This window comes from Tachysurus fulvidraco, chromosome 19, assembly GCF_022655615.1.
Source record: "Tachysurus fulvidraco isolate hzauxx_2018 chromosome 19, HZAU_PFXX_2.0, whole genome shotgun sequence".
Taxonomy (NCBI): Eukaryota; Metazoa; Chordata; class Actinopteri; order Siluriformes; family Bagridae; genus Tachysurus; species Tachysurus fulvidraco.
The window spans coordinates 11,922,016-11,944,714 of NC_062536.1; the positions used below are offsets into that span (position 1 = coordinate 11,922,016).

Consider the following 22,699-nt stretch of genomic DNA (forward strand, 5'->3'; position numbering starts at 1 on the left):
TTTCTACTACTAAAGGCTGTGAAGCTGCGTGTTCCGAGTGTGTGTAATAGATAATCACTTATACACTATATAATTTAGTTTATTACTAATCCAAATATCAATATCTGTATTTGTTACTTATACAGAATACGTACTCTCACTGTCCACATCATTAGGGACATCTGTACACCTGCACAATCATTCAGATACAGGTCAAGAGCTTCAGTTAATGTTCAGTGAAAAAGTGTGATCTCTGACCTGAAGCGTAGCATGGTTGTTGGTCTAGACAAGCTGTTTTAAGGCTTTCAGTACCTGATAATCTCCTGGGAATTTCACACACAACAGTCAGTAGTTGAATTGTACACAGAATGGTACAACAAACAAAAAACTGGTCTGCAGGCTGACAATAAAGGTGACTTGACTTGACACATTTTGTTGATAAGAAGTCTATGGTTACTACAATAAGCATTTATAATACAGAAATGACAAAAATGCATATTAGAACATAAAAATCATCACACCTTGTGGTGGTTGAGCAGTGACTTCTGTTAGGCAAGAACAGAAATCTGAGGCTATCATAGGCACAAACTCATCTAAACATGTCCAGGTCTTATCTAAGCTGTCCGATTTTAGTGAGCTTTCTGTGTAAACTTTAGGAGTCTGCTGTGTGTGAAAATCCCAGGAGGTCAGCAGTTTCTGAAATACCCGAAACAGTAGATCTGGGTTACAGTAACAGAGACCACAGCTTTTACTGCAGCATTTTATTCCTTGATGTGAGCAATAACACTTCACCTGTATCTACACCATTTTATGTATTATGCAACATAACGATTGGATAATTGCACAAATGAGCAGATTTCCAGGTGTTCCTGTTAAAGTGGCTGTTAAAAATACACAACTTTGACAGTCTTTTCAACACCATTTCTTTCCATCAGCTGTCTAAACCTAGGCTCAAGTGACCACAAAGGAAGGAAGTCTTCAGCTAACACCTATGCATAATGTATTACTCTGTGCTTGCATACGTGCCAAAGTTTGATGGACCTCCGACATGCTCTTATAGATAGTATAGTATAAGAAATTACAGGTGACAGGTCCATCAGCACAGTAAGTTTAGCAAAGACAAGAAGGAAAAAATAGAGTTCAAGTAATGTCACTGTCAATTAATCTCTCCAGGTTTGTATGAAAATAAAATGATAAGGGTGAAGATCTTAATGAAGAACAAGAAGTTTATTCCAGTATAGCAGTGACAAAATACACGAAGTATTTTGGGTTCATCGGAGTCAGTAAGAACCCAGAGCAAATCCTGCTCAAGCATTTTATACTGTTTTCCCTTTTTGTACTTTAAATGAGGTTCCGCTTTGAATGTGTATAGAGCATAAGAACTGAGCTTCTCCCAAATGGCTGGGATACACCTTGTTGTCTAGCCGGATGTCTTTAAATGTTAATCATGGTAATGTACACCTTGTATTGGTATTGTTACAATTGGTATCAACCAAATAATCACTTTAAATGGTAATCGCGGTCACGTAGACCCTTTGTTAGTGGCAATTCTTGATGTCCTTCTGCTGCCCCCGCTACTAATGATTGAATCAAATTAATTTATTAAGAGTTCTAAACGTATTACCTTATGATATGTAAGCATTTTTAGGAATGAGCTCTTTTCGATGTGTATCTTGAAGTGAAATCTGATTACATTTATCTGTAATTTCTTACAGTTTCCTCATAATGCCTGCATGCATACAGACAATTTTACAAAGCTATCTGGGTCATTATCCGAGTAGATTAACTGACTGACAAGGAACCTGAGTGGGTTTTTTCTGCTTCGTGTTTATTTGTAATTCATTTTGAAAATCTGAATTGAAATCTTTATCCACAAACATTACGTATACTAAATAAAACAGCGTATGTATACCATCGTTCCCGTTCAGAAAGTCATACGAAAATAAGTCCACAGCCTCTGTTTAATAACACTTTTACAGAATGTAATGTAAGTGGGATTCCAGGCAGAGTTATCCAAGCTTGCTCACTGAAGACATCTTATGGCAAACAACCATAGTGTTTGTTCATTTATTCTGACTTCTAACAGGAAATTTAGAGTTTAGAAATGATTAACTGAAACAAACAGAGCAAATGAAATGCAAATGATACATCCAGGTTGCAGATTTGTGTCTCGCTGTCACAGCAGTGTGTTACTGTATTCACTCCTTAAATATTTAAAGACCCTTTCCACAAAATCTGTGCTGCTTTATGAGAGCACAGTGTAATATGTAATCTTACTTTAGCAGGGAGCAGCACCACAGAGATGTAATGACAGCAGTCGGCACTGAGTGAGATCAGGAAAGAAAAAACACCATCCACAGACGAGGCACAGAGCGATTTTTAAAGTTTTTAGCCTTTTGAAGTCTAGCACTTTGAGACAGAAAGAGCAGCAGATTCTGATATATGCTGAACATAGTTTTTCTTTTCATGCAGTCTTCCTTAAAGGTGCTGCTGTATTATAATTCTCAGCACATGCATATGCGTGAATGTTGGAAGCTTGGATGCTGAAAGAATGCATGGATCAGTATTGTGTGTGTGTGTTTAAGGAATAATGGATGTATGAGGCAGAGGAGATCGTCCATTCTATTAGTAAAACATTAGGTCACAGTTACACCTTCAACTTTTTTCTCTCTTTGTAAATTCTTTGCTTCATTGGAGAGGCAAATTGGACAGGACATGTGAAGCGGAAGTCCCTGTTTATTTACTTGTATGCAGCCCTTGAGCTATAAATTAGATGTCAGCTTCACTTTTTGTCATTCGCTTATACAGAGGTGTTGTGGAAACCAAAGCAGTGGTTTGATTGTTTGCTCTTAACATCACTTAAATGAAGGGCTTGGACAGCCTCGGGTCATTCTGAGGGACGGAAACGACTATTTAAGTCAAATCACTGCTATACTATACTACAGATAGACCAGATAGACAGTGTGATCAGTGTAACATACTGTACTTTGTATAGAATGTACTTTTGAACCGTAGACACTGTTAATGAGCTATTGTGTCAGTTGTATAGCAGAGTTAAGACATTTTAGTATTTTTTACTGTAACTTCATTCATTTAGTGTAAAGTTACATGTGGAAGCAGTGACTTGTGGAAATAAGACTAAATTTTTGAATGTGAATTAGAAGCATGTTAGATTAGGTATAGATTAGCTTAATGAACTTATTGAGGAAGACTTCTTCCCACATGAACACATGAATTATGCTGGGGAATAAAATAGTGCTGAGGAATATGACAAAACAACATGATATTGTGATTTAACTCTCGCAGGTATCCTCAATTTTATAGCTGTCAGGAAGCAAAAACTTTCTCTTTCCTGTAATAATATAACCGTGACAATAATAAATAAAAAGAAAGCATGCTGAAAAAAATTAAAATAAGATGCCGTGATATGACACATATGCAATATTTTTTCCTCATTCCACAGCACCGTTGAACTCTCAGTTCTGATTGGTCAGAAGGTGTTAGTCAATGTTGAGTCATTCCTTCTTCTACATTACAGTAATCTGCTCATTCTGAAACATGACTGTATTTATGCCGTAGTTGTATGAGACTTGTAGGAAAGATGCTCCACATCAGTGAGAAAAGTGAAATTGATGACATAAAGTTTTCTGTGGAGATGTGTTTATTACAAATTTATGGAAAGAGTCTCCAGTGTCAGTTACAGTGCTTTGTAACAACCTTTAGTACTTTTTACACCACACGAAGGGCTTCCAGTGAGATGACTTTCATTTTTTTTTTTGTGCCTCTTTGTAAATTGGCAAGTTGCATATTTCTGTCTTATTAAAATCAAGAGAGGTTGGTGAAAGAACGGCTTTTTATAGCTGCTATAACGTAAGTGATTGCTTATTCTGTAAATGTCCGGATTGCAGTGGTGTTTACAAGAAAAATAATCAGCTTCGAGCTAGTAGCAATAATTCCACTTCACGCTGGGTTGCATCACACCAAACCTTTTGATGATTATTTTTTTATAACAGCATGCCTGTCATGTTTTATTCCTTACATATCGCCCACTGCGAGTACAGTATGTTAGATCTGCTTATCAAATTCTACAATACTGTTAACTAAAGCCTACTAACATTCACAGACAGTTATATTCTCAGTAGAGCCGCGCTGCAAGGATAAATAAATAAGAATAGCAATTACCACGAGTAGCACCCACAGCCATAATAACGTTACGTGTTCTATTAATTTATTAGCTTGTCGCGCTTGTTTCTTCAGACAATAGGCTCATCTGTTTTTTTGTGTCCCTGTTTGTCTTGTGTACTCAGCATTCAAAAGCAGTCTGTTGTACTGACAAGTGTGTTGCAGCTGGAAGGCAGTGTATTATTTATGTTCAGGGCTAAGCATTGCATCTCTGTGCAAAATGAAGAGCGTACACAAGAAACTTCACAGGTGCAGAGGAGAGGAACCTGTAGAGTCGTCTCCTAGGAATAACTCTTCTTGTCCTGATACCTTAGGAGTGCAGCCCATACAAATTATGTAGCTTTATTCTGTCTCAAAACACTCCTCTACACATGCTAGTCGAGGGTGTCTGAGAACATCTATATCCACAACGTAGCATACAAACACTGTTTTCATTATACGTTATTCATTAGAACATCCTATTTACATTATACTTGTTCGACTTCTACGACTAATAATAATAGTTTCACCCGATATTTCATTAACCATTCTGTATATGAAAGTGTTATTTGCCCTGCAAGAATACAGGCCCTGCAGGAGATATAGTAGTTGTGACTTTTCTTCTTCTCCCTCTCACTGTCTTATGAATCAAAAGTGACTAACAAAGAGAAGTGCTTGGCTGCCTGAGGAATATTCATGATCTTACTTCCAGGTTAAAAATGTATATGCAAATTCACTACATTAGAGCATGCACAGGTTGTTAATAAATTAACACGTGGCAGAAATAATTCAGCTTAGCGGGTTGATTCTCTGTGCAAGCTGTCAGCTGTCGCATTGTTCTGGATAGTAAGTGACGCTGATATGGCAACACAGGCAGTGAACTGTGATGTCTCAGTGCAGAGACTATCAGCTCTCAGGGCACTGGCACCATCTTGCTGTTTTGTGTGTGTCGGGGGGAAAAAATGCCGATACAGAACTTGCAGAAAGATTGAAGGGATGCTCCATCGAATTTATATTCTATATCCATTTATCACTATTTTTGGAAATATTTAGAATGCACTATGATGTTATAGCCAAGCATTAGTACACTTTAATACTGTACAGTATATAATACAAACCAGAAGGTGTGTCATGATTTCAAGCAATTTATCATAAGAATTCATGTTTCAGATTAGTTTAATTACCTAAAGTAAAATGTTCTTGTTCCAACATTTAGATTGTCTAGTTCGGATGATAGCCTTCTTGTTTTGGGTAGACTTGATGTGTCCTTCTGTAGTTGCTGCTCATCCACCTCAAGGTGTTGTGTTTTCTGATATTCTTTTTCAGCTCACTGATTGTTCTATGTTTATGAATGTTGTGTGCGAAAATCTCATAAAGCTAACGGTTTCTGAAATACCAAATACAGTCCATCTCTCACCAACAGCCATGTAACGGGTAAAGTCACCGACACCTGATTTTTCCTCATTCGGATGTTTGCTGTAACACTAACTAAATTGTTCTGCTGCTGCGTTTCAACTGGCTGATTGTACAGGTATTCCTAATAAAGTGGCTGGTGAGTCTACATGCAAACTTGCTTTATGTTCAGTATAAAGTACGTCCCAGGATAATCCGAAAAATGTATCATACGCGATTAGTTCATTTGTTCGTTGTATCATAAGAGGTTTGTTAATTCGATAATTGTTAAGCTGGTAACACTGAATTAATGACAGCGGTGCTGGCGGAGGTTAAAGAGTGTGCGTGGGTGTGTTTTTGTTTCAGTAATTGACGTAGCTTAGGTGCTGCTTTTGTAAGCATTTACATCCTGTGGTGCCAGCTGTTGACGTGTGGTACTTCTCCTCGCTGTCTCCAGAATATTAGCATAGATGGGTTCAGGGAGCGCCACAGCCTGACAATCTGTTTGTGTAGCTCTAGGTACAGCTATGTTAAGTGTCAAGTGACTCACAGTAAGTTTTAATAAGCACCATTTGTTCAGTCTCCTGTTTAAACACTCTGCCTTAGCATATTGTTAAAGACTGTGCCCTATCTTTTAATTAACTCCTGAGCTAATGTGGCTCTTAACTGACTAATCAGGAGATTTTGTTTTCTCTAATTTAGTGGAAAAACCAGCAGCGCTTAAGCTTTTTACTATGAGTGTGAGCGGAATAGCGAACACTGGCCATCTATTAGAAAAGGGGACGTAGTTTTATTCTTTCTCTTTTCTTTTTTTTTGTTTGGTGAAAAGAGTTGGAATAGTAATATACTGTGCTCTCTGTATACTTTTAGTTGTCACCAAGAGTGTAAAGATGGGGTGAAATATCCGGGTTGCGGAGGTAAAGAAATCTACTGTAGCAGGAGGAAGAAAAGGCTGATTAAGGAGTAACTTTTTCCAGCATCAGTGCCAGATTTTGGGAGAGCGTTCCGTTTTTTTTTAGAGGTGCGTATGGCAGCGGGATTTATTTGATATATGAAGTCATTGATAGGGCTGTAAAATGGGCTGTCCTGAACAGTCCCTGACATTCATGTGGTGTGAAGTTTCCTTTCCAGCAATGAATGTTTGTGGCTTCTTACTTCTCTGAAGGAAATCTACTGTTTGTTTTTCTCCAGCTTTGATTTCATGAGAAACATCTCCAGAAACGGAGAGTTGAGCCTCAGGGTGAGAGGTTTACCGTGTTCCATGTGTGTGTCAAGCTGCCACATGCACACATCCTGATTGAATGGAAAAGTGGCATCAGAGAGGCCTGATAGGACAGCAGAGTCTCAAGGCGTGTAAACAGTGTGTCATCACTGTGTGGAAGGAGGAAGAGCCATGTCCTGTCTGAGCCACACACAGGAAAAAAAACAGCTTACACACACACACGCACGCACGCACGCACGCACGCACGCACGCACGCACGCACGCACGCACACACACACACACACACACACACACACACACACACAAAGTCTGACCTAGGTTTCTTTACTGGAAAATATCAGTATAATAGCGTGTTCAAAATATGTTTGTCAGCATATTTATCATAACTATATGAATATTGCTTTCATTTGATTTTAGACACCAGATGCATAGATGTGATGCTTTTTGTTTCAGCTCCATTTAAATGTGTATTATGTCCAAGTGATCTATTATATAGTGAAGAACAATAAACACACATACAGTTAGCGATTACCACTTGCTGGCATTCGTTCTCAAATATGCATATAACTTCAAATATACTTTAGGGTATATGTGATTATGCATGCATCCAGTACAAACAGGAAACACAAACATACGGACAAAAAAAAAGCAAGATAATAATTAAACCTCTTGTGGCAGACTGCAGAGCTACGGTGATACATTAATTGGGCAAAATTAGCATGAATTAAAGCAAATAACTGTAACGTGTAATTTATTACTTATCAAGCATAGTTTAGCGGTGGAAGGCTTCGATTTCCCAAAAGATTGCTTTAACAGCTATAATGCATTTCTTAATTTACTCTGTGGAAAATCAATTTTTTTCAGAGTTCATTAAGCATCAATATGTTACAATGCCGTTCCCCAGAGCACAGGGCTACAAAAAACATTATGCAAATTGCTGCCAGTGCATTTTCAGTATGTAAATAGATACTAACACCAGTGTCAAGTCTCAGTGGAAAGCTTTGTTAGTGAAAGCTTTTGTTTCACTGGCTTTCCCTGACATTGAAGATGAAAACAGTTTGCACAAGCTGCTTTATTGTTTTTGGTTGTTTTGTTTTTTTGTTTGTTTTTTTTTGCACCTACAGGCATGTTAGACCAAAATTGTTTGATACTTCTTTATTTGTTCTACTTCATTATTAACCCCATATCTTTATCTTCTCTGTTGTTTGTGACATTATCGTATTGCGTCTTTGTTTCCGTTTTTTCAGACTACTTAACTCATTCGTGTTTGGATCTAGAAGTGTGAAAACACTCGTGGGATGAACGAGGGCTGCTGCCATCATCTGTTTAAAGCCGATTAGCTGTTTACCCACAGATACGTTTTCTACCTCACAACACACAGCTTCTTGATTTCTTTTTCTCTTAACACCTCATCACCAGACTGCAGTTTCACAACAAGCTGTGTCTCTGAAGAGCTTTTTCTAGACAGTCGAGTCATACAAATAATACACTTCACAAGGGCTCTCATTGCTGGACCTCATTTGATGCGGCCTAAATGGTCTTGTAGCGCAATCTTCTTAACTATGAGTCTCTTTTAGGGCTGTTTGTACTTGTCAGATCACAGACAAGTAGTGTCTAGAGTTTAGTTTCACATATGTTACAGAATGACACAGAGCTCTGTAGAAGTTTATACATTTTGCACAAACAGTGATGATTGGTGTAGGGCAACACAGAGTTGTGTGTGTTATGGTAGCATTGACTCCCCAATCATTCAACAGTGGCATAGAACAGAGTACCACCTCTTCCTTATTTACTGTGACCATTGAGCATAGATGTTGTATTGTATGACCTCCTTCACACACCTGAATCCCCTTGTCTTCTAAATAAAAAGGGAAGACTTGAGATATCATCATTTTGTTCTGAATAACCATTTTTTACTGAACCTGTTTAAGCCATCTTTGTACTGTACATCTTATCCTACACAGGATCTTTGGGAAACTGGAGCCTATCCCAGGGGATGCCCTGGACAAAGTGCCAACACCATGCAAGGACTAACCTCTCTCTTCCTCACACACACACACACGCACACACACACACAATGGGATTTTTGGATATGTCAGTAATCCTACATTGTTTGTCTTTGAACATGCTTCTTGTTTTCTCGAACCCTTGATCCTGGAAATTTACATCAACTGTGCTAACCACAAAACTCCTATGTCCTCTCTTACCATACTGTATGTTAAATTGGTCATTAAACTATTAAACAGCTATTAAACAATGACTACATCTATAACCTGAATGAACAAACTGGAGCCAGGGTTGCACGTGCTGTCTCACTTAAGTATAGAACTTGTTTATTAAGACTGATTTTCACACAAAAGTGGTGCACAAGTTCCTGTTGGCACATAAATAGGATTTAAGATTTATACTAAGTAACAGCTGCTTTTACAGAGAGGTTCCGCCTAGTGCAATAGAAATGGGCTACTAATTCAGTTTCTAGTTAATTCCTGTTTCAAGCAATCATGCAGCTCTAACTTGTATTGATCTCACAACCGTAGAGCTATGAATATTGTTGTGATTTCTGTGTTTACTGGTTAAACACTGTTTAGAAGAGTTTCATGGAGATACATGTGTAAGTGATTTTCATTTGCTATTTACACAGGATTGTTTTGTGCTCAACTGACTGCAGTGATTATTTGAGTTAGTTAAAGTTAAGGAACCATGTGCTTCCTGGTGGATGGAAAGGGGAAGTTCTGAGATCCTCTTTCTGTGTGTGGTGTGTTTAAGTGAATGCCAGGATGTCGCGGCTACTTTGCTTTCTCTTCCTTTAAGCCGTGTGTGTGTGTGTGTGTGTGAGAGAGAGAGAGAGAGAGAGAGAGAGAGAGAGTGTGTAAGAGTGTGGCAGTAGAATTTTTGTGATGTTTATCTTCTCCTTTTCAAAGACTTGTCAGCCCCATATGTCTTAAATATGCCTTCTTCTTTTTATAGTCATTAATTAGATGCATGGCAGATTATTAGATGCAAGGCGTATTCTTTCTAGCTGACTGTATTGTCAGTACTGAGTTTCATTCTGATGACTTTAAGGGGTTGGTACTTAGGTTTAGCCCTTTCTTTGCTTCTGTGCTATAAATGTTAGCTCAGCCTTGAGCCAGGATCATATCATAATAGATGTCAGATGAGAACCGGCCAACTAGGATAAGCAGCAGAAAGGTTAGACATGTAGGAGAACTCTGCCATTGTGACTACATGCCCCATTAAAAGCACTTCAGGTGTGGGTGGCTTTGTGTGTGTGTGTGTGTGTGTGTGTGTGTGTGTGTGTGTGTGTGTGTGTGTGTGTGTGTGTGTGTGTGTGTGTGTGTGTGCCGGACCTCAGCTGTTAGCCGAGCAGCACAATTGTCTCGGGGTTGACAGGTAGTCACGTGGTAAGAGGTGAGCTGTGGGAGTGTGAGTGTGTTTAAGCCCCAAGGCTAAAGCCACTCAACCCAATGGGAGATCACACGACTCGCCAGCACTACCAGTCAGGCAACGGGGCATCTTATGCTGTTCTCCATGGCAGTTGTCCACATTAATAAAACATGCATTGTAAAATGGTGCCAAGATTTCGGCCTAACATTTGACAATAAGCTGTCACCGTGATATCAGGAGCATGACCTATGAACACACTCCAGCAGTGCGCTCGTCCATACTTACCCCTTCTCCATACACATGGACACATAGAGTTATCTGGTCTTCTGGGATGGAAAACAAACCTGATTTCTTCTCTTCTGTTTTGTTTGAATTATCTACAATTTAAAAAAAAAAAGTTCTGAGACGCTCTCTGTTTAGATTTGCTGCAGTTTCAGAGGACTGTGTTACGTGTCATGCTCCTTTAGCTGATTTATCCTAGTTTATTTCTCTAGGTGGTTTTTCCACTGCTTTTTTTTCATCTTGGCACGCTGACAAATTCACCTGAACGATTTGCATAAATGGTCGTTTCCCGTGAAGTATTTCCTCTTTAGCGGTTTTCACCCACAAATGTTTGTAATTTACCCCTTAGCAACAGTGAATGGTTGTTTGTTTCCATTTCTCCTCGTTTGTGAGATTTGGCTCTGTTTCAGCTTGTAAAATTCTGTTAAATTCAGGATTTCAGAACAAGCTGTTTTTTGTGTCTAGTCTAAACTCTCTCTTCCTCCCAATCTCTCTCTCTCTCTCTCTCTCTCTCTCTCTCTCTCTCTCTCTCTCTCTCTCTCTCTCTCTCTCTCTCTCTCTCTCTCTCTCTCTCTCTCTCTCTCTCTCTCTCTCTCTCTCTCTCTCTCTCCAACATCCACCTTCTGTCCTTTGGAGTAATATGGAAATGCTGTCTTTTCCTCCTTGTCCCTGGCCCCTATGCTGTAGCTGTCTGTTTTGCCTAATTGCACTAGCAGTAGCCTGCATGCTAATTGCACCGGGCCCCCTGTCGTCACATCATTTACATGGCCAGCTTGATTCTGAATTTAATCTGCTTGAAGGGTTTGTATTTCATGCTCACATTAAATTCAAACACCCTGTGAGATTTAATAAAGTGTGTGTGACAAAGACAAAGGAAAATAGTCCGTGTTGTGATGGTGAATATGCTCTGTTTATGTTTTGGTTGCATAATTTATATACTAGTTTCCCCAGCATTATGTTTGCCTATGAGTTTACTGAAGAATTTCAATAGGGAGATTTATTATGTAGGATACAAAGAGTGAGTCACTTCATATGTACATACTGATGGAAAAATGGAATATTTCATATTCATCAAGGTAAAAAGCCTGGAGAGTTTGTAGGCTTGATTCTATGTTATTTGTAGGTAAAGCAGTGCAGAAATAATATATGATATGAAACACACTCTGTAATACATCCTTTTATGATGGCCAGTTAATCCGGGTTCTACAGAACAGCTTCTGAAAAGATGTTAAAAAGTAGTTTTAATGATGAAAATAAAATACACATGTTATACACTCAAGTAGTGGAAATGAATGATAAAAAGTCATGTAATAGAATGCACAAGGATAAAATAAATTGTACAATATCAGAAAACACAAAGAAACCTGACATTTCAGACTAAAAGTCCTTCATCAGCTGTGTGTTTCAGTGGAGGTACCCAAAATATGGTAGAACATAAACTACATTGTAAATATTCTCAGTGTATATATATGTATATAAAATATGCTGCAGAAGTCGCATGTCTAGCATTATAGAGTTCATGCATATTTTGACCAATTCCAGTGTATTTTAGGTGGAGCAAATCCAAATAAAAAATCCAAATACTCAGGAAATGTCTAAATAAGAACTTTTGTTTGAAATTTAAAAACTATTTGTAGTTGTCGTGCTGGATCTGTGGGACACCCTGCTTAATATTGTATGAAAATAAACTCAAATCAATTAAATACATTTGGAGTAATATCATAAAAAGAAACCAAACAGATGAAGTGATTTCAATTACATGCTGAACTGCATAATATCGTTTTTCGGTCATTGTTACAATCTGGAGATGTAAAGTCCAGTTCAAATTCATCATCCTGCAGAGACGTATTGGTGATTTATTGTATCTGAGATTTGGTTTCTCTTTCACAGGGAAATGTTTGTGGCAAAAGAAGGTGCTTTCTTCTGTAGTCGAGTGCTCTCTCTCTCTCTCTCTCTCTCTCTCTCTCTCTCCCACCTTATTTCTCTCTCTGCCTTTTCTTCCTCCCTCTCGCAGCTCTGTGCATAGTGGTAGAGGTAGACAGGGCAGCTGACAGCTGTTCACAGCAAGCTCACAGCAGGCTCAGCCACAGCAGAATAATGAAGCCATTGTGGCTACGTCCAAATTCCTCACCCTTTGCAGACGTACAGAAGAATACTGCCCACTGTTTAGAGCCCTGCCCTGCTGCAGTGTTCAGCGAGGGTACGAACTCTTTTACAGTGCAGGGATATTGATGTTGGATGACTCTGTAGAGGTTGGATAGAGGGAACGAAGAGGGAGTTGCCCCCGTCAGGCTCTGTATACTTTAGTGCTTATGTAAGACACGCAAGAACGTGAGCTCATTGGCCAGTATATCCAGCCATAATGCCTGTTCCTTAGCATTCCCAGGAATGTTTCAGTGTCCAAATTCACAACCTCTGTCCTCCTCTTCTGTCACTTCCCTTTATAGAGTGCTGGAAAGCTTATGTTGACTTTCACCTGAACCTATGGAACGCTGCTCAGTCCGCTGAGGACAGTGCGCATCAACACTGACAGCTCAAAACTGAAATAGCTACACTCATTAACTCCTGGGAGAAAAAAAAGTGGCAGCGCTCAGAAGCCTGGCTTATTTATTGCAGCCCTGTGCCATCTGCATGCCATATTGTGCTCCAAGATTTTAGAGTTCTCTGTCTGTCTTTCTGCCTTCCTTAGTTCAATAGATGCAGTTGGCAACAGTGGGCTGCCAATATCAACCCAATTATAAATATTTATAATCTGCACATTAAAAAAATCCTGTCAATCACAAAGACAAGGACAGATAAGCTTAGAGTATATCCGGGAGGCAATTTGCATGCCACAGAACTTGTGATGCATTCTGTTTTTCAGTACTTTTTATGCAAGCTCCTTTTTTCTTCTTCTCCCAGATTAAATATAGAAGTTTTGTTCCCAGAGAGCCTGACTTATTTTCTTGTTCTCCGAATGTTGATGCCATGCTGGTGGTGATTCATTATTGAAGGAGAGAATCATTTTTAACATGGCTTTAGTTTGTTATGTGTGCTTTGCTCTTGTCATCCATTTTGCATGGCTCTGTTGTCAGTGCTGTGAAATGGCCTCATGTTGAGTTTGTAGGAGTAACCGTCCTCAAACGAGGGCTTTACTTTGAATGTGAAGTCGCTGGAAGAGAGAATGGTGATAAAATTTCAGGCCACTAGATGATAGAATGAAAGAATACCGGATTAGTAGTTTTCAGTAGTCAGTAGCATGGAAGTTCAAGCGGCTTACATGCACACATAAATAAGATCAGTGTTACAGACTCAATGTTACAGAATTAATGATGAACATAAGCAACTGAAGTGATATATATATATATATATCCCCACCTTACATCCAATGTTCTGCAAATCCACCCGGATCCTGACCTGACCAGGATAAAACGTTTAGTGATGATGAATGTTTTTTTGCATTTACCAACTATGATGATCTGTGTGCCTGAGTAAAAATTCACACAGGCCTATTATAACTGAAGACTGATATCAGGGTCTGGCTCTGGTGTACAATAATGTGATGGTAAACACACTCCTGTACATCCACTACACGGGAGTTTAAATGCATTTAGAGCTTGATATATGAGTGGCGGTGGCAGAAGTGACTCTTGTTGGTGCATTCGGTGATGATTTCATGCTTTAGCAATGAAAAACTAGGCCCCTGTGCGTTGCTGAATAAAGCTGTGAGGGGGGGCTGTTATTGCCTCAGGACACTCCACCCCAACAACAAGAAAACTAGAGCGAAGGAAACGAAGGAGCCGCCTGCTAATGCACTCTAAACAAGATGATGAGTGCATGGAATCCCCTTGTGGAGCTTCTGCTAGCTTCAAAAACATCTTTAGAGTTTGTCTTTCTTATTCTCCTCTCGCTACTCTTATGGAGTGTTGTAAACCACAGATATGTGTCTGTCTTTTTAAACAGGCTCCAAGCATTTCCAGTGCCTCTGTGGTGATTTGACTGGCATGTCATTTGCATTCGCTTTGGCCAATGAAGCACTAAGGATAAAGTACTTAAAATACTTCAGGCACTTCTGTTCAATTGCTTAGATGTTTTGGAAATGTGTGTGTGTGTGTGTGTGTGTGTGTGTGTGTGTGTGTGTGTGTGTGTGTGTGTGTGTGTGTGTGTGTGTGTGTGTGTGAAGAGTGTTAGAAAGTTATGAAATCTGTATGTCTATGTAAGTATTTGCCATAGAGGTATATTTAAAGCACATGTATACTGTATACATACATGTGACATATAGATGAATCAACATAAGGTGTCGGGCCACCACAAGTCACCGCACCAGCTTCAGTACCCCTTGGTATACACTCTACAATTCTCTGGAAATGTACTGAAAGGATGAACGTCATTTTTCTTAAGATACATATTTGATGATTGCTGTCTAAACTGTCAGTCCAAAATTTCCCATAGGTGTTCATTCAAGTTGAGATCTGGTCACGGTGAAGGACATAACATATGATTTACATATTTTTTTACTCCCCAAACCGTTCAGTAAGCCCTCCTGCCTTGAAAACTGGGGGTGGGGACATTCTGGTACAGACCCCTCCCATCAGGATAAAACTGTTTGATCATATGTTACATTGCTGTCACTGTTCCTTTTTAAGGCCCAATCAGGTATGGTTGTTGATATATGCAGAAAATGCTAGATCTGAAATCTTACTGATTTGTAAAGTAACAACAATCTAAGGTGAACCGTGTGATAACTTTAGCTAAGACTTCAAACAAACACTGTTAAAAGTATACAGGATAATGTAAAGCTGATTTCGCTTGCTTATGTAAGTAGGTTGTGGTTGGTAGATTACTCTGTCAGTCACTTGTAAAGATTCCGATGCCACACTCTCCTCAGATTCCCATGGTAATGGTACCCTATACTGTTAAAGAGAATGGTTTTAATGGCAGGTGAAAACTGCATTGCCGAAAGAATACCTGTTATCGTAGGGGCTTTGCTGTTTTCTATGCTAGATATATGGGTACTTGCATACTCTTTTACCATATTTATTCCTTGCTGCAGTGAACAGGAAATACAGAAGAGCAAATCTGTATCTTAAACTGACGGTACAGTCTGTTGAGGGTATGTTGCACTATTTACCTGCTATAACTATGGGGATTAGCATTTTAAAGTAATCTGCAGGCTAGCATATCTTATCGTCTGAATTAGATTGACTTTACTAATTTCTGATTTTTTTTTTAGTATTTCTCATCTCTAGTGGATTAACTGTGCAAACATGTTCCAGCATGACAATGTGAGGACCATTAAGACATGGTTTGCCAGTGTTGATGCAGAAGAACTTGAGTCAGTGCTTGACCCCACTATTGCACACTGCCACGCTCTGAAATATAATGGAACGCTTTCAAAGAAGAGCAGAGAGTAAAAAGTACACATACTTTTGGCCCTATAGTGTGCCATAATGCTTTCAAACTATGTACTATGCAAATTGAATATAAACCCATAGAAATCTACCTTTAAATCTACGTTTAATATACAGTATAGTGGTGAACCGCAGAAGTGCTTCAAACCAATCTGTCTGTATCATTCAGTGCCTTGATACAGGATTATTTTCAGGATTATTTAATAATCAACTAATATATTGTAATCTAGTTATTTGATGCAGCAGACCTTCATTGGAGTTATGGATCTTTGTCAAAAATCTAACAAATTTTAGTACTGTTAAAGTTCACAGCTTGACAGGAGGATGAACGTAGAGTGAACTCGCTCGTTAATATCTATGACCTTACAACTGTCCATACCGTCGCTTGACCTAGACTCAGCTAACCACTCTGTTTTTTATACGGAGTTTTTAGTCTTCTAGTGGTGTGTGTGTGCGTGTCTGTGTGTGTGAGTGTGTGTGCGTGTGTGTGTGTGTGTGTGTGAGTGTGTGTGTGTGTGTGTGTGTGTGCACTGTGTCACATTCATTTGCACAACCACTGCTGCTTACGGCATCTCACACAGCAATGGAGGAGCGCAGGAAGGAGAGAGAAAGTTGTGAAGTGAAGCACTGGCCTGTCATAGCGGCTCAGAGTCTGTCAGAGTCCTTCCACTGGCTTACTCTCTCTCTCTCTCTCTCTCTCTCTCTCTCTCTCTCTCTCTCTCTCTCTCTCTCTCTCTCTGCTTTTTACTTTGTCTGTCTCTGCATCCTGAAGATAACGGCCATTATACACCTCAAACAGGTCTCCACATCCTTGGTAAGAAAGGAATAATGACTGGTGGTGTGATAGCGCCTCTCCATCTCCCTTTCTCCCTTTCCAAGTGTCTCACCTTCATTACATTTGTGCATGGACTGCTGGACTTGTAGTAGAGCTGCTCAATCACTTACCTTACTGGTGATTTCTCCTTACTACTGCACATGTTCTCTTAGCACGTGGTGAATTACTTACTTATGCACAGACAGACACACACGTTGTATGAATATGTCATGTACTTATTTATGTTATTTACAATAAATATAATATGTAAAATGATAGATGTTTACTTTTTTTTTGATTCGCCAGATGAGAGAAAAATACTACCTTGAATAAAAAAAAAGCTAATTTCCTGTTGGAGACCATTTCTAACTCCACTAGGAGGTAAAAAAGTTATTTTGTGTAAAACGCCTGAAAAGTTCCCGGTGTTGATGGAAAGTCATTTCTAACCCTGTGAAATACTGACTAACTCTCTTAATAGATCTCTATTCATTTTCAAATGAGTTGATTAGCCAGCACAATGTCAGTGGATTCAGGGGCCCATTACACATTTATGACAGTCAATTACAGTACATTTACAATCCAAATGAAATTTCATGAGGGTTGATATTTAAAAAAGCCTTGTGTGCATCTGGTGCTCTTGACTCCTCCTTATGCGCTGTGACAAATGCATCACATCAGCGCCCCCTGTGGTCAGAAATGGTGTTGCAGCAAGGAAGGTGTCTGAGCTGTCAGGGTGTGTGGACTGTAACTGTCTCTAACTCAAAGTTTGTTTCTAAGTCATGTCTTTGCGTGCATGTAAGTATCCATTCTGCTTAAATTCATATTACAAGGTTGTGCAGCAGGAAAATTGCAGTTTGTTGTTAGCTTGTGGTTGTGTTGTTGGCATTGTTTAAAGTCATGTCTGAGTTAGGGTGTTTATGTGAGCTGTAAAGTATTCCACCTGAGGGTTAGTTCAGTATGGGTAGTAGAAGATTTCTCTGTGACACTAACTAATTTCTGAATCTCCCCCATAATGCCCCTTGATATGGGCTTATTTAGTCATATATTTATTTATTTTTTCTTGAGTGTAATCCGATCTTTAAGTGGAGACGTGAAGCAACTCAGCCTCATGTTCCGTCTGCTCTTCCCACAGCCCTCTACCTCTAAATTATTCATCATCCAATCAATCATCTTCTCTTTGTTTTGGACCCCAGTGCATGAGATGAAACGTCAGGCTGCCAAACCTGTTTTTCTTTATCTGAGCTCTGGAAAACATAACCTGCCCAGATTACACTCTCCCCCAAAACACACATCATCACTTCTCACAAGAAACCAAGAGTAGACACGTGCATTCACTGACCACAAAAATACACTTGTAATGACATATGCACACATGCAGTTTCTCATCTCTTTAAGGTTCTTATACGTAAATCCTTAATTAAACATTGTGGCATTTCTGCAGGCTTCTTTGTTAAAGTCTCCCAAAAAAAAAACTAGAATGAAGACCAGGTATCTGATATGCTGGGAATTTTATCTCATATTGCATTAGGGTGGTCAAATCTCCTTACATTCAAACTTTTATTTCTTAAAATAATAATTAGACATTATATGCTGCCACAGACAAAGCATACATTAACAGTTACAGTATGAAGACTATGCCTTCTGTTCTGCCACAGAATATTTTTTGTCTTGAATAGAGGTAAAAAAGAAAAAAAAGAAAAAGTAGTAGACCAGACCACCTTTAATCAGGGCTTTAAGCCTGGAAAAAAAAGAAATTAGGTCATTTTTTTTTACCTTTGCTGTCATCTATAATACAGTGTAACATAAAAGCAAGAGATGCTTACAAAAAAAACCATACAAATAATCAAACGTGATATGAAATTGTCTAATATAATCTTATGGTAATCTAAAACAAATCACTCCTAATGTTACTTAATAATAAAGTCACATCAATATGGCTACTACAACCATTTATTTATTTGTTTGTTTGTTTATTTATTTATTTATTTATTTATTTATTTATTTATTTATTAGAAATTTTCATATAATAAAATTCATTTTTTGAGGTAAGCAATGATTAAGATGCTGCCTCCTGGCTTAAAAAATACCACAAAAAACTTTCCTTCTTTTTGAAATTTTATATTTGAAGCAAGGCAGTGGAAAACAAAATACAGTATGCAGTTCTAAATTGCTTAATCATCTAGTAAGAGAAGATGCTGCCAAATAAATAGACAAAATGATATGAGCATGTGTGAAGCAGACATCCGGGTTCCTGTACTATACACCCCCTTTGGCAGCAACTCGTACCTCCAGCGTTCAGTTAATTGTCATTTCTCTGTGAGAGTTCTCTGTTTTTTTCTCCAAAGATTTTGGGCACGTATATCATATACGTCTAAACTGGGCCTTGAATGTCTTTTACTTTGCATGATGTCTCATTCTCAGCATGCACTTTTTTCAGGTCACGGTCACAAGGAGCAGGAGCTTACATGCTGGATAGTACACTAGTTCATAACAGTGCACTATGCGCACACTCATTCACACCTAGGTGCAGCGTATGTGAGCCAGTTCACCTAATCCATGGTTTTGGGAGGTGGGAGAATTTGTCTCAGGATTGATCTGTGCCGGATTGAGCTATGAAGAAGACAGCAAAGCAAAGCAAAAAAAAAAGGTCTGCTTGGTAAATCCACATTATTCTTTTCCCTGTTTCTTTTTGTCTAGTTCAGTAAAGAATGTGCCTTGAAAATGCCTCCCCACCACCTGTGGGACTGCACTATTGACTTACTTCCAATACCTCACCTCCAAAAAGTCATATTTACCCCTTTTCTATGCCCAGAGCTCAGGCCATGGAGGACTACATTGAGGAAGCATCAGGGTTCATCTCATCCGCAGCTGCAGGATTCTTCTTTATGGAAAAACAGGATGGTGGTCTATGGCCTTGAACTGACTACAGTACCTTACCCTCTGCCACAAGTCTCTTGGGCTTTGGAACAACTTTGTGAGGCATGTTTTTTTCCAGGTTGGATTAACAAATTGCATATAATCTCATCAGAATATGTGAACAAGATGAATGGAAAACGGCCTTCCGCACCAAGAGGGGTACTATGAGTAATTGTTAATGCCTTATGGCCTAACCAAGGCTCAATCCTTTTTAGAGATCTCCTCAATTGATGTCTTATAGTGTATGTACATCACATTTTAATATACTCCAAGACCACTGAGGGCCATGTTCAACCAACCTGACCTTAAGATATCATTCATGGTAGATTTGGTCAAATGGTGGTATCGGAGTCGTGCTATCAGCATCTTGGTATCTTGGTGTGCCTTTTTTAATGTACAATGACTAACTAACTATGATGTCGGGAACAGAGAACTACTGTGCATCAAGGCAGCATTAGAACAGTGGTATCACTGGTTTGAACCCCCCCCCTGTCCCTTTTATATAATCACTGACCATAAAAACCCTGAGTTTCTTAAAAGTGCCAAGTGACTCAATTAACGTCAGACCCGAGGGGCTGAGGCTCTTTTCTTCACTCGTTTACAGTTACCTATTGTCCTGGGTCAAAGAAAAAGTAAAGCTGATGCCCTCTCATGCCACCATGACACAATATAGAAATTTTCTCATCTCTGAAACCATCCTCCCTCCCTCCATTATTATAGCACTTTTTTTTCTGAGAAATTATGGAGGAAATTAGGCAGGACCAACAGCCATAGCCCCCACCCTCTGAGCGCCCTTCCGCCAAACAGTACACCCACAGTAAACCCAGCTCCGGACTCCTTTGCATTCTACACCAGTCCTTTTGGTGGCCCACACTAAGCTGGGACGTAGCACAATATGTTTAGGCTTGCACTCAATCCAAGTCACCTCGACAAGTACTAGAACCACTCCATGTGCCACGACACCTCTGTTCTCACATCTCCATTGACTTTGTCACAGGTTTACCAATTTCTCATGCTTACACCACTATCCTTGTCATTGTCCATTGTTTCTTCAAAGCCTGCAGGCTAGTGCCCTTCAAGGACCTTCACACAGCCATGGAGACAGAGAAATCACTTTTCCACAATGTATTCCACATCTACAGCCTACACGAAAAAATAGTATCAGAGCACGTAAAGAGGGTCTTTTCTGAACTGTTGGGAGCCTCATGTCTGGGTATCAACCGCAGACAAACAGAACGTCTGAAACAATAGCTGGGCTATTATCTGCGAACGCATCGCGCTGGTACAGTAGAGTGTCTTCCTCTGAGGGAAGACCTGACTGGTCTGAGTATGCTCCATGATTCACTCTTCCAAAAGGTCTTACGTGTTTCCACTGTTGTTCACCTGGTCTGGGGAACCATCTGATGTGCTGGCTGTAGATGATTGGTTTTGTCTGAGACAGACAGTGTTTGAGTGCCCATATGCACCTACAGAAGTGCCAAAATGCACCATCCGGCACCATTCTAATGATGTTTCTAACAGTGCTATGCAAAGTATTGTTAGTTCAGCTACATATCAAGCCATTTTATTGTTTTTTATTTGCCTTCCTGTGTTCTGACCCATGTCTTGTTATCCTGATTTATGTTGGTTTTGTGATTTTGTACTGTTGTTACTGTCTTTCCTGTATTTTGGTATATTATTTTTGCTTATTTTTTGTTTTTGGTCTTTTTTTTATTTATTAAAGGCTCTGGTTCTTTAATAAACCCTATTCATGTATTGTACACCACCTGCTCCTGCAAATTCCTAACAGTAACCAATATGGAATTACTCATAAAGAATATTCCTGCCGATAGCAAATATGTGGCGTTAACAATGCCGGCTCCAGTTATTACACTGTGGTATTAAAATGTATACCTCCGTCCACAGCTGAATCACCGAACATGATTTCTGTCAGACAAATAAATCCTCTTATCCTCTCAGCTCACCTTGTGTGTGCTCCTGCTCTCAGTGGCAGACAGACGATCAGTAGCACACTCCTGTTTGTTAGCTGTGTATTAGCATTGGTTTCTTTCACCATGTTAAATCGTGAGGCCCTTTTTTCTCCTTTCAGCGCTTTAAATGGCATGTCACTGCAGGCTATTCGAAAAGCAGCACAGGCCTCTGATCTCCCAGCTGTAACATCGTGGCTCGCTTAGCTTCTGTGAAGGGCTTGTCTCTGCCTCTAAGCTTGTGCAGGAGTGGAGCTCTAATAGGGGGAAATGTCTTGGACAACTGATTTGAAGATATTTTGCTTCATGCGCTGAGAGCACGGCAGGTGATGCGGCGTCTCTCTCTTTTGATGTACAACAACACAGAGGCACTACTTATGATAGCTACAGAACACGCAAGAGTGAGATCTTCTTATTCTGCCTCCTGTTCCAGCTACATCATAGGGGCTGACATCTATTACGGTAAAGAAAGACAAGTGTTTGAAACTGAATTCAAGTGCGCGTGGAAGTGTCAGGATTTACAGCAGGCCCATTTTTCCTGTCCCCCGCCTTTCTTCCCCCTTCTCATTTTTTTTAATAAGATGGTTTAAACCAAGCATGTCTATATGAACTCCGCAGGAGGAAGCATGAAAGGATGCTGCCAGGCCATAATGAAAATATTTTACTCTTAAAGCCTGGTTAGTTCTCAGTGTCTCGAAGTGTGTGTGTGTGTGTTTGTGTGTCCTTTTGTAGATTTTTAGTGATGGACTGGAAGCATGAGAAGAACTGGAAATTCACATTTCTACTAATTACTACTTATTTATTTACTTTTCTTACTCATTACTAATTTTTTCAAATGAGTGCATGTGGTTGGCATGGCTAAAAGATCATATCCCTGTGTATCATGAAATCCACGATTAACAAAGAAGTAAAGAATTAAATAAAACCTTAGAAATATGTAGTATCAGTATTTATAATTATTTAATGTCGGAAGAACAAAGTACATGGAAAACAGTGCTAATTTTAAGTGTAATTTTAAGTGTTTTTACTTTTGTAAAGAAATGTTCATCATACCTTTTTTATCTGTTTGTGGTTATTTGTTTATGTAGTGCAATGTATGAGAAGCAGTTCAGTTCAGATTTTTCTGTCTCAAAAATGCAGCTTGTCATGTTAAAGAAGAAAAACCTAAAAGTAAGCCCAAAGTGCTTTCTCC

General features: G+C 39.3%; 1 protein-coding gene and 1 long non-coding RNA gene across 2 annotated transcripts in view; both read left to right on the forward strand.

The window, feature by feature from the left end:
• The window catches only part of mdfic (MyoD family inhibitor domain containing), a 33,023-nt gene extending 24,102 nt beyond the window's left edge, over positions 1–8,921 (forward strand). The window contains exon 5 of the mRNA XM_047804003.1: positions 8,719–8,921. Within this exon, the coding sequence (XP_047659959.1) occupies positions 8,719–8,906 (188 nt within the window). The 3' untranslated portion in view covers positions 8,907–8,921. The remainder of the gene's footprint in view (positions 1–8,718) is intronic.
• An 8,169-nt stretch (positions 8,922–17,090) lies between these two features.
• LOC113645680 lies at positions 17,091–22,420 on the forward strand. The gene is made up of 3 exons (XR_003441279.2): positions 17,091–17,419; positions 19,062–19,271; positions 19,437–22,420. It is a non-coding gene; the product is annotated as an uncharacterized LOC113645680 (long non-coding RNA).
• Positions 22,421–22,699: the final 279 nt, after the last annotated feature.